This window comes from Mustela erminea, chromosome 14, assembly GCF_009829155.1.
Source record: "Mustela erminea isolate mMusErm1 chromosome 14, mMusErm1.Pri, whole genome shotgun sequence".
Taxonomy (NCBI): Eukaryota; Metazoa; Chordata; class Mammalia; order Carnivora; family Mustelidae; genus Mustela; species Mustela erminea.
Genome location: NC_045627.1, coordinates 53,340,205 through 53,353,448, shown reverse-complemented (window position 1 = coordinate 53,353,448; position 13,244 = coordinate 53,340,205). Strand labels below are relative to the sequence as shown.

At 39.4% G+C, this 13,244-nt stretch overlaps 1 protein-coding gene across 1 annotated transcript; it reads left to right on the top strand.

Annotated features, from left to right (window-relative positions):
- The first annotated feature begins 2,241 nt into the window (after nucleotides 1-2,241).
- Nucleotides 2,242-3,204, top strand: LOC116572758 (olfactory receptor 49-like). Its single transcript, XM_032312032.1, has one exon. It carries the CDS (start codon nucleotides 2,242-2,244, stop codon nucleotides 3,202-3,204), a length of 963 nt encoding a protein of 320 aa, XP_032167923.1.
- The last annotated feature ends 10,040 nt before the right edge of the window (nucleotides 3,205-13,244 follow it).

The window sequence follows — 13,244 nt, the reverse complement described above, 5'->3', positions numbered from 1 at the left end:
GTCAGCATCACCACATAAGGGAAGATAAATATAAGGGTTGCACCAGTAAATCTTGTCCTCAACATTGACCAATTAGCTGTCCCCAGGATACCAGCCATGCCCTTACTTTCTGCCCCTGTCTCTTCAGCATCTAAAAAGGTTTGGGAGCCTGCACTCTCTGCTCACCGGCTGGGTCCATCCTGCTTCACAATCATATATTCTGGTGGTAAAACTATCACAGAGCCCCAAACCTGCATGACAGCACCTTCTCAATGATGATGCAGTGAAACAAGGATGCTTCTCCCTATGAAAAGGTGAGGATGTGATGGAGGAACATAGTGCCTTAGAAGGAGACTTGGTGCAGGTGTACCCATGACATGAAGCCCTAAACATAAGACCCTTGCCTCAGCAACACCCAGGGCTAAACCTGTAAGAAGCTACCTGTTCCTGTTAAGAGTATAGGAGGTGAGAGCAAAGTTGCATGGTAGGTGGGGTTTTACTCACTGAGGGAGCAGAGCCAGACCTTTATCAGAATGCTAAGTGGTCTGGAAGCCCAGCTCTAGTCCAGAATGGTAGGCAGTGAAATATGGTTATTTTAGTCTGTCTGCTCCTTTCTGGGGCTTCCATAGTCAAGGCTGACCATAATTATGCTGTTCTATGAAACATCTGGGCTATGGAAAAAAATACTTAGTCAGCCAGACATTGGCAGCACAGGATGTATATTCACCTCACTATGGGACAACAGGCTGTGACAAATGAATTTCCTTCACCTCTCTTTTCCCCTCAGTCCAGAGCAAGCTCTTTATTTCTTAGAACAGTATTTGCAGGGGAAGGAAACCCGATGAGGTGACTCCTGTGTGTGCACCTCTCCTTAAGGACTAGTGGCTTGATGGGCTTACTGGGGTCCACTGGCACAGAAGCAGAGGATCCCACAGGCTGTGTCACTCAGGGGTGAGGAGTTTGGTTTCATGAGCAGCCCTTCACAGGACCTGGCCCAAGGTGGGTTAGGGAGAGAGACACATGCCACAAGGCTGACCTTAAGCCTAACATTGAGATGCTACAGCCAAACAACACAGTGAGAGAAATCAGTGGCATAGAGCTCTAAAGACAGCAAACTGTTCAGTGAGCTTTGAGGTAAGAGTGAGTGCATGAGTGCCAGACACCCAGCCTATATGCCTAACTGGGCTAGTTCCTCTGACCTAATGTCACTCCCACCTTCATTAGAGGACAGCATGAACCCTGGGTGGGGGTGGGGTAAATCCTGGATTTACAAATTATATCATGTTGCAGAGAAGCCCCCAAAGTCTCCAGTCTCCTGTTTCTTCTGTAAAATGCTTGTGTTATGGTAGATGCTCCATAAGCCTGATGTCATTCCACAGGTCTCTAACTCATCAGGGATACTAACTAAGGGTAGAAACAATTAAAATAAATAAAGCTAATCCTTCACTTCAAGTTTAAAGATCATCAACAATACATTTTTTTTCCCTTTTCAAATATTTTGACATTGCATCTGTCAATAGCAGGGGCTCTAGATCTGGAAGATCTAGGTAAAGCGCCACCTATGTGAAGCAAATACTCTGGAACAATCTAAGCCTCAGTTCTGCTTCTCTAGAAGAAGGGGCTCATGGTTATTGTGAAGAGGAACAGAAATACTGAATTTCAGTGACCAGCATAATGCCACACATAAGTCCTCAACACATCATGGTGATCACAGTTTGGACCATAGAATGTTTTGCATTATTAAAAGGGACTTCTAAAGGGAATATTACTAATGCCATCATTATGTTTACAAACAAATTGGTAATACTATTAAAAATAAAATGTTATATAACTAGAAAAATGTCAATACACCTGCCTACACATGTTGCTCTCCTAAGCATTATTTTAGTGATCATAACATTACAATTAGACTTTGAGGAACACCTAGGAAACATTAGCATCATATGCCAAGTGAGTTACATGCTTTTCCTTACTTAGTTCTCACAGGAACATGAACAGGTAGATCCTATCATCTTCATTCTACAGAGGATGAAAAAAAGTTGACAAATGTTAACTAACTTTCCAAAAACAATCCATCTCCCATGAGTTAGAACTGATCATTGAGCTAATATTGAACTCAGGTCCATCCGATTGAAGAACCAACTGGCTAATCCACTTTACTACCAGCCTACCCATGTTCCTGGATAGTCAAGTAACTTAATCATGCTCCTCTAAAACCTTTGTGTTCCCTGATGTCTTAACTTTAGCTTAAGCACAGCTGTGATGCTGTTGTGGAAAGAGATGCCCATGGAAATGGGGAACGGGACAACTGTCCAAGAATTCACCTTGGAGGGGTTTCCTGCCATCCAAAACTTGGGAAAGGTCTTCTTCCTCGTGCACCTGCTGGCATACCTGACATCCATTGTAAGCAATGCAATCATAGTCACCATCACCTGTGCTGACTCCCGGCTCCACACACCTATGTACTTTTTCCTCAGCATTTTCTCCTGCTTGGAGTGTGGTATCATAAGTGCTGTTATTCCTAAATTGCTGATCATCTTTCTCTTAAGCATGCAAACTATTTCCCTTTCTGCCTGTTTTATACAAGCATTTGTCACTGTATTTCTGGGATCAGCTGTTTTCTTCCTCATAGCAGTGATGTCTCTGGATCGGTATGTGGCCATTTGCAAGCCTCTGCATTACCCGACCATCATGAACCCGAAGACTTGCATCCTCCTAGTCACTGCCTGCTTCACATTGCCCTTCCCCCTCATTACTGGTCTTGTAGTGAAGGTTTCCCAATTATCCTTCTGTGGCCCTCATGTCATTCCCCACTTTTTCTGTGACCTTGGCCCCCTGATTCATCTCTCCTGTTCTAATACCAGCTCCACTGAAATGTTAGCCTTTGTCCTCACTTCTTTTATTCTATTGACATCCCTTATCATAACCACCATTGCATACAGCAACATAGTAGTCACAATCCTCCGACTCCCATCTGCCAGGGAGAAACAGAAAGCTTTCTCCACTTGCTCCTCTCACCTCATAGTTCTCTCTCTAATGTATGGCAGCTGTGTGTTCATATATGTGAAACCAAAGCAAACGAACAGGCTGGACTCCAACAGGGAGGCTGCCCTTGTGAACACGGTGGTGACCCCCTTGCTCAACCCTGTCATCTACACTCTGCGGAACAAGCAGGTGCACCGGGCTCTGAGGGAGACAATGTGCAGAATGAAAATATCAAGATAAAAACAATCACACAGCTTTGGAGTGAAAGGCTTCAGAGAACCCTGTGTCCTCATCCTGGCCAGTGTAGCAGTCCACAGAGTTGTAGTGCAGAGTCTCTGACAGATCTCAGTGAACCCTACACATCCCTAGCAAAATGGAAACCTGTTTCTTCAAGGCTACACTTTACCATGATGTGCATAGCTATCCTCTCCCTAAATATTCCACATACTGATGACAACTGATTAATTACAAAATCCTTTACTGAATTTTTAGTAAATCAGTAAATTATTTATAAATCATGCACTTAAATTTCCAAAATTTTGTAAATTTTTACACTTATTATTTCATTTCATTCTCCAATAAGCATGGTTCAACAGAATTAATAGTGATTTACCAATAGGTATTTAGATAATTAATATGATAGAAGGTGATATATTACATTGTGTGTAGGAACAAAATGATAGAAATAGCATGTTTGGGTCCGCATTCTCTCCTAGCCTTGCCCAAGGAAATAATGGTCAAACTACTCTTCATCTTGCAATATATATTTTTTGCTTCAAGTGTGTTCTTAAATGCTGTTCTTGACCCTTAGCTTAGCTACATATGTATGCATCAATCCCATGCTTTGGGGAAACTGAATTATTCTCAGGCTTAGGCCATTCTCTAAGGAGAGGGAATTATCACAGCATGCCAAGACTGACCAGCTCCTAAATCCTAAATTATTTATTCCAGTTCCAACCCCTCAGATTCATAATGCATGCTTATGATCGGTTCCTATCCTAAAGCTGTTATCACAAAATGTCTGTGTATATCAGTGGAAGGGCACACTTGTTTTATAATTCTATAATTTTCTCCAAAAACTCAAGTTGGGAAAACCTAAGTTATTTGCTTATCTACTTCATTTTACTAATGAAAATCAACAAATTAAACATTTTTCCTGTTGAATTGTGTTGTCAACCATAGGTTATTTCTGACTGATAATCTACTTATTTTTATAACTGTTTTATTTATTTATTTGAGAGAGAATAGGATAAGGGGCAGAAGGACAAGCTAACACCACACTGAGTGCAGAGTCCTATGTAGGGCCTTATTTTGGGACCCAGAGACCATGACCTGAGCCAAAGTCAGACACTTGACTAAGCCACATAGACACCCCTGATTGATAAGCTACTTTAAAACCAAAATTTTCAGTGGGGAGGAGTCATGATGGTGGAGAAGTAGCAGGCTGAGATGACATCAGGTACCGGGAGATCTGCTAGACAGCTTATCAAACCATTCGGAACACCTACAAATCCAACAGGAGATTGAAGAGAAGAAGAGCAACAATTCTAGAAACAGAAAATTGAACACTTTCTGAAAGGTAGGACCAGTGGAGAAGTCAATCTAAAGCCACAGTTAGATAGACTGTGGGGTGAGGGGTGGCTCCCAGCAAGCGGCAAAGCAACGGAGCACAAAATCAGGACTTCTTTAGAAGTCTGCTGCACTGAAGGACATCACTCCAGAGGCTAAACTGGGGAGAAGCCCACATGGGGACAGCATGACCTCAGGTCCCACAAGGTCACAGAAGGATCAGGCGTGTCTGAGTGTCGCAGAGCTTGCAGGTATTAGAGCGGGGAAGCTGGCTACAGAGACCGAGCTGAGGAGTGATCTCTCAACTCGGGGTTACCTTGAACTGTAATCCATGGCACAGGCCACTATTCTGTGAGTGGGGTCCCCACAAGATCCAGGGACACCCCCCGGAAGAACGCAGGGATCTGTGGGGTTCAGAGACTCCAGGCAGAGCTCTGTGCCAGAGACAGAGATGCTTGGTCACAGGCTGGGTGAGCTCGGAGCACAGCCGGAGGCCAGGGAAATGGAAGTGATTGAACGCTTTTCTCTGAGGGCACATTGAGTACTGGGGTCCTGAGCTCTTGGCTCCTCTGGGACAGAGATTGGGAGACTGCCATTTTCATTCCCGTCCTCTGGAAATCTACAGAAAGCGTTCAGGGAACAAAAGCTCCCCAAAACAAACCCAAGCAGATTACTTAGCCTGGCCCCTGGTAAGGGCGGTGCAATTCTGCCCTGGGCAAAGACACTTGAGAATTACTACAACAGACCCCTCCCCCAGAAGATCAACAAGAAATCAAGCCAAGACCACGTTCATTTACCAAGGAGAACAGCGGAATTTCAGAGGAGGAGAAAGCAAAACATGCTTGCATGGCTCTCTCCCCATGATTCTTAAGTTGCAAAGTTAATTAATTTTTTTAATTTAATTTTTTTCTTCTGCTGAATTTTATGTAACTTTCACACTTTCCTCTTTTAATGTTTTTTAACAAGTTGATCTTAACAATACCTTTCATTAAAAAAAATCTTTTTTGAAACTTCATTATTATAATCATATTTTATCATTCACTGTATCTAACTATATTTTTTTTGTATACACATAGGGATTGTTCTTCTAAAAAATTTGGGGTACAACTTCTTCTAATAGATCAAAATACCCCTGAAATCTAGCACATGTCTTGTTCTAGTCTCCAGCCTGAACAAATTCTTTCCACTTTCTTTTTCTTTAGTCTCCCAACCAACTTACCTTATCAAGTCCTTTTTCAGAAATTCAAAAGAAAATTTTTTTCATCCTTATTATCATATTCCATCCCTTCATTGTGTTTACCCTTATATATGTTTTTCATTCTTTAAAATTTGGGGAGGTACTTTCTTCAAAGAGACCAAAATACTCCCAAAATTAAGTGGGGACCCTGTTCTAGTCACCAGTCATATATATTTTTTTTCTTTATTGTATTTTTTCTTTGTTTTATTTTTTTAACTTTTTTCCTGAACTTCTTTTTACCCCCTTTCTGCCCACCCCCCCCCACACAATTTGGGATCTCTTCTAATTTGGTTAAAGCACATTTTCCTGGGGTCTTTGACAGCCTTTTAGTATTTTATTTGCTGCTTCATATATTCTTATCTTGACAAAATGCAGGGCAGAAAAACATCACCACAAAAAAAAGAACAAGAGGCAGTACCAAAGGCTAGGGACCTAATCAACGTGGGCATTGGTAATATGCCAGACCTAGAGTTCAGAATGACAATTCTCAAGGTTCTAGCCCAGCTCGAAAAAGGCATGGAAGATCTTAGAGAAACCCTGTATGGAGAAATAAAAGCCTTTTCTGGAGAAATAAAAGAACTAAAATCTAACCAAATTGAAATTTACAAAGCTATTAATGAGGTGCAATCAAAAATGGAGGCTCTTGCTGCTAGGATAAATGAGGCAGAAGAAAGAATTAGTGATATAGAAGACCAAATGACAGAGAATAAAGAAGCTGAGCAAAAGAGAGACAAACAACTACTGGACCACAAGGGAAGAATTTGAGAGATAAGTGATACCATAGGATGAAACAACATTAGAATAATTGGGATTCCAGAAGAAGAAGAGATAGAGGGGTGCAGAAGGTATATTGGTGTGAATTATTGTAGAGAATTTTCCTAATATGGCAAAGGGAACAAGCATCAAAATTCAGGAGGTGCAGAGAATCCCCCTCACACCACATTTACATGTCTTAGCGACAAAGAGAAAATCCTGAAAGAAGACCGGGACAAGAAGTCTGTAACATACAATGGTAAAAATATTAGATGGGCAGCAGATTTATCCACAGAGACCTGGCAGGCCAGAAAGAACTGGCAGGATATATTGAGAGCACTAAATGAGAAAAACATGCAGCCAAGAATACTATATCCAGCTAGGCTATCATTGAAAATAGAAGGAGAGATAAAAAGCTTCCAGGACAAACAAATACTAAAAGAGTTTGCAAACACCAAACCAGCTCTACAGGAAATATTGAAAGGGGTCCTCTAAGCAAAGAGAGACCCTAAAAGTAATAGATCATAAAGGAACAGAGAAAATATACAGTAACAGTCACCTTACAGGCAATACAATGGCACTAAATTCATATCTCTCAATAGTTACCCTGAATGTAAATGTGTAAATGGGCTAATTGCCCCAATCAAAAGACACAGAGTATCAGAATGGATAAAAAAAAAAAAACCCATCAATATGCTGCCTACAAGAAACTCATTTTAGACCCAAAGACACCTCCAGATTTAAACCGAGGGGGTGGAAAACAATTCACCATGCTAATGGACATCAAAAGAAAGCTGGGGTGGCAATCCTTATATCAGATCAATTATATTTTAAGCCAAAGACTATAATAAGAGATGAGGAAGGACACTATATCATTCTCAAAGGGTTTGTACAAGAAGATCTAACAATTTTCAATATCTATGCCCCTAACATGGGAGAAGTCAACTATATAAACCAATTAATAACAAATCAAAGAAACACATTGACAATAATACAATAATAGTAGGGGACTTTAACACTCCCCTCACTGAAATGGACAGATTATCCAAGCAAAAGGTCAAAAAGGAAATAAAGGCCTTAAATGACACACTGGACCTGATGGACATCACAGATCTATTCAGAACATTCCATCCCAAAGCAACAGAATACACATTCTTCTCTAGTGCACATGGAATATTCTCCAGAATAGATCACATCCTGGGTCATAAAATCAGGTCTCAACTGACACCAAAAGATTGAGATCATTCCCTACATATTTTCAGACCACAAGGCTCCGAAGCTAGAACTCAATCACAAGAGGAAATTTGGGAAAAAACCAAATACCTGGAGACTAAAGAGCATCCTTCTAAAGAATGAATGGGTCAACCAGGAAATTAAAGAAGAACTGAAAAAATTCATGGAAACAAATCATAATGAAAACATAACGGTTGAAAATCTGTGGAACACAGCAAAGGCAGTCCCAAAAGGAAAATATATAGTGATACAAGCCTTTCTCAAGAAATAAGAAAGGTCTCAAATACACAACCTAACCCTACACCTAAAGGAGCTGGAGAAAGCACAACAAAGAAAACCTAAACCCAGCAGGAGAAGAGAAATCATAAAGATCAGAGCAGAAATAAATGAAATAGAAATCAAAAAAATAATAGAACAAATTAATGAAACTAGTAGCTGGTTCTTTGAAAAAATTAATAAGATTGATAAACCCCTGGCCAGACTTATCAAAATGAAAAGAGAAAGGACCCAAATAAATAAAATCATGAATGAAAGAGGAGAGATCACAACCAACACCAAAGAAATACAAACAATTATAAGAACATACTATGAGCAACTCTAAACCAACAAATTTGATAATCTGGAAGAAAAGGATGCATTCCTAGAGACATATAAACTACCACAACTGAACCAGGAAGATATAGAAAACCTGAACAGACCCATAACCAGTAAAGAGATTGAAAGAGTCATCAAAAATTTCCAAACAAACAAAAGCCCAAAGCCAGATGGCTTCCCAGGGGAACTCTATCAAACATCTAAAGAAGAATTAATTCCTTTTCTCCTGAAACTGTTCCAAGAAATAGAAATGGAAGGAAAACTTCCAAACTCATTTTATGAGGCCAGTATCACCTTGATCCCAAAATCAGACAAGGATCCCATCAAAAAAGGGAACTACAGACCAATATCCTTAATGAACACAGATGCTAAAATTCTCACCAAAATACTAGCTAATAGGATCCAACAGCACATTAAAAAGATTATTCACCATGACCAAGTGTGATTTATTCCAGGGATGCAAGGTTGGTTCCATATCTGCCAATCAACCAATGTGATACAATACATTAATAAAAGAAAAAACAAGAACCATAAGATACTCTCAAGAGATGCTGAAAAAGCATTTGTCAAAGCTTGACAGCACCCCTTCCTGATAAAAACTCTTCAAAGTGTAGGGATAGAGGGCACATACCTCAATGTTATTAAAGCCAACTATGAAAAACCCACTGCAAATATCATTCTCAATGGAGAAGAAATGAGAGCTTTTCCTCTAAGGTCAGGAACACGTCAGGAATGTCCATTATTACCACGCTATTCAACATAGTACTAGACGTCCTAGCCTCAGCAATGAGAAAACAAAAAGAAATTATAGGCATCCAAATTGTCAAAGAATAAGTCAAACTATCACTCTTTGCAGATTATATGATCCTTTATGTGGAAAACCCAAAAGGCTCCACTCCAAAACTGCTAGAACTTATACAGGAATGCAGTAAAGTGTCAGGATATAAAATCAATGCACAGAAATCAGTTGCATTTCTCTACACCAACAACAAGACAGAAGAAAGAGAAATTAAGGAGTCAATCTCATTTACAATCAATTGTGCCCAAAGCCATAAGATACCTAGGAATAAACCTAAACAAAGAGACAAAGAATCTATACTCAGAAAACTATAAAGTACTCATGAAAGAAATTGAGGAAGACACAAAGAAATGGAAAAATGTTCCATGCTCCTGGATTGGAAGAATAAATATTGTGAAAATGTCTATGCTACCTAAGGCAATCTACACATTTAATGCAATACCTATCAAAATCCCATCCATTTTTTTCAAAGAAATGGAACAAATAGTTCTAAAATTTATATGGAACCAGTAAAGACCTCGAATAGCCAAAGGAATATTGAAAAAGAAAGCCAAAGTCAGTGGAATCACAATTTTAGACTTCAAGCTCTATTACAAAGCTGTCATCATCAAGACAGTATGGTACTGGCACAAAAACAGACACATAGATCAATGGACCAGAATAGAGAGCCCAGAAATAGACCCTCAACTCTATGGTCAACTAATCTTCGACAAAGCAGGAAAGAATGTCCAATGGAAAAGAGCCTCTTCAATAAATAGTGTTGGGAAAATTGGACAGCCACATGCAGAAAAATGAAATTGGACCATTTCCTTACACCACACGTGAAAATAGACTCCAAATGGATGAAGGACCTCAATGTGAGAAAGGAATCCATCAAAATCCTTGAGGAGAACACAGGCAGCAACCTCTTCGACCTCAGCCACAGCAACATCTTCCTAGGAACATCGCCAAAGGCAAGAAAAGCAAGGGAAAAAATGAACTATTGGGATTTCATCAAGATCAAAAGCTTTTGCACAGCAAAGGAAACAGTTCACAAAATCAAAAGACAACTGACAGAATGAGAGAAGATATTTGCAAACGACATATCAGATAAAGGACTAGTGTCCAAAATCTATAAAGAACTTAGCAAACTCAACACCCAAAGAACAAATAATCCAATCAAGAAATGGGTAGAGGACATGAACAGACATTTCTGCAAAGAAGACATCCGGATGGCCAACAGACACATGAAAAAGTGCTCCATATCACTCGGCATCAGGTAAATACAAATCAAAACCACAGTGAGATACCACCTCACACCAGTCAGAATGGCTAAAATCAACAAGTCAGGAAATGACAGATGCTGGCGAGGATGCGGAGAAAGGGGAACACTCCTACGCTGTTGGTGGGAATGCAAGCTGGTGCAACCACTCTGGAAAACAGCATGGAGGTTCCTCAAAATGTTGAAAATAGAACTGCCCTATGATCCAGCAATTGCACTACTGGGTATTTACCCTAAAGATACAAACGTAGTGATCCGAAGGGGCATGTGCACCCGAATGTTTATAGCAGCAATGTCCACAATAGCCAAACTATGGAAAGAACCTAGATGTCCATCAACAGATGAATGGATAAAGAAGATGTGGTATATATACACAATGGAATACTATGCAGCCACCAAAAGAAATGAAATCTTGGGCGCCTGGGTGGCTCAGTGGGTTAAGCCGTTGCCTTCGGCTCAGGTCATGCTCTCAGGGTCGTGGGATCGAGTCCTGCATCGGGCTCTCTGCTTGGCAGGGAGCCTGCTTCCCTCTCTCTCTCTGCCTGCCTCTCCATCTACTTGTGATATCTCTCTTTCAAATAAATAAATAAAATCTTTAAAAAAAAAAAAAAAGAAGAAATGAAATCTTGCCATTTGCGACAACATGGATGGAACTAGAGCGTATCATGCTTAGCGAAATAAGTCAAGCGGAGCAAGACAACTATCATATGATCTCCCTGATATGAGGAAGTGGTGATGCAACATGGGGGCTTAAGTGGGTAGGAGAAGAATAAATGAAACAAGATGGGATTGGGAGGGAGAAAAACTGTAAGTGACTCTTAATCTCACAAAACAAAGTGAGGGTTGCTGGGGGGAGGGGGGTTGGGAGAAGGGGAGTGGGGTTATGGACATGGGGGGGGGTTGGGCTTTGGTGAGTGCTGTGGGGTGTGTGGACCTGGCGATTCACGGACCTGTACCCCTGGGGATAAAAATATATGTTTATAAAAAATAAAAAATTTAAAAAAAAAGAATTTTTTTTATTATGTTCAGTTAGATGACATAGCATTTTTCCAGCTATGTTCATAGAGGATATTGGCCTATAGTTCTCTTTTTTAATGGAGTCTTTGTCTAGTTTTGGTATCGGAGTAATGTTGGCCTCATTGAATGAATTTGGATGTTTTCCTTCTTTTTTTGTGGAATATTTTGAGAAGAATAGGTATTAACTCTCCCTTAAATGTTTGGTAGAATTTGCCTGTCAAGCCATCTGGCCCTTATTGCCCCTAGAAAGGGTGCTGCAGGAGGTTTCAACTCAGAACTACTATTTTTTTAAAAGTAGCTCCAAAAACAGGGGTGGGAGGGAGCATGTTTCCCTAACCAAAAAACTGGGAGAAAAATGAAATAATAAGAGAACTTTTGTCAATACCAACCAATACCAACTACTCCAGACAAATGCCAACAGAAAAGCCATACATGCTTCTAGTGGTTGAGCAGGGATTTTATCTTGCCTACCCATTCATGATTAAAAAATAAAAATAAACTCCCAATAAGCTAGGAGTAGAGAGGAACTACCTCAACTTGATAAAGAGTATCTACTAAAGACTTAGAGGTAAGACTTCTTAGAGGTAACATCATACTTAATGCCAAAAGACTGAATGTTTCCCCTCTGAGATAAAGAACAAGACTACTTTGGAAGTTTAACCTCTGTAATAAGGCAAGAAAAAGAAATAAAATGCATGCAGATTGGAAAGGAAGATATAAAGTGATCCCTATGGGCATATGATATAAAAATTTAGAAAATCCCAAACAAACTACAAAAGTAGTCACAGAATTAATAAGTGACTTCAGTAAGGTCATAGGTTACAAAATCAACACCCCCCCAAAATCACATTTTTATATAGTAACTATAAACCTGTGGAAACCTAAATTAAAAATACATTACCACTTGCAGTAACAAAGGAATGCTGCTAGAGTAATTGGACATCTGCATGCAAAAATAAAAACAAGAGAGAGAGGGAAAGAAGAAGAGAACAAAAGAAAACCTCAGTCTAAGTCTGACAAATAAAACAAACAACAAAACTAACTCAAAATGGATCCCAGACAAACATAAAACACAAAACAATTTTTAGAAAAAAATAGGATATCTGCAGGATCTAGGGCTAGGCAAAGACTTCTTAGACTTGACACTCCAGTGTGTGATCCATAAAAGAAAAATTAGAAATAAGATCACATCAAAATTTTACAAACTTTTGTTCTGTGAAAGTATATGAAAAGAGGATAAAAAGAGAAGCTACAGACTGGGGAAAAATATTTGCAATCCATGTTCTTGACAAAAGAATTTTTTATGTAATTTTTATATATTCCTTTATATATCTGGAATATATAAGGACCTCTTAAAACTCAAGAGTAAAAATATTAATAATAATAGTAAACCAATAGGAATATGGGCAAAGGACATAAACAGACATTTTACCTAAAAGGTATACAAATGCCATTTAAGCAAGTGAAAGACATTCAACATCATTAGTCATCAGTAACAGGCAAATTAAAACAATGAAATATTAGTACACACTGTACAGAGTGACTGAAAACATAGTGATAAGACCAAATATTTTTGAGGATGCAGAGAATATGGTCCACTTATATACTGCTAGTGGGAATATAAATTGGTACAAGCACTCTCAAAAATTATTTGACAGTTTCTTATAAAACTAAACATGCAACTACCCTACAACCCAGCATTTGCACATTTGGGTGCTTATCCCAAAGAAATGAAAACCTGTGTTCACACAAAAACCTGTACACAAACATGAATGTTCATGGCAGCTTCACTGGTAAAAGCCAAAAACTGAAATCAG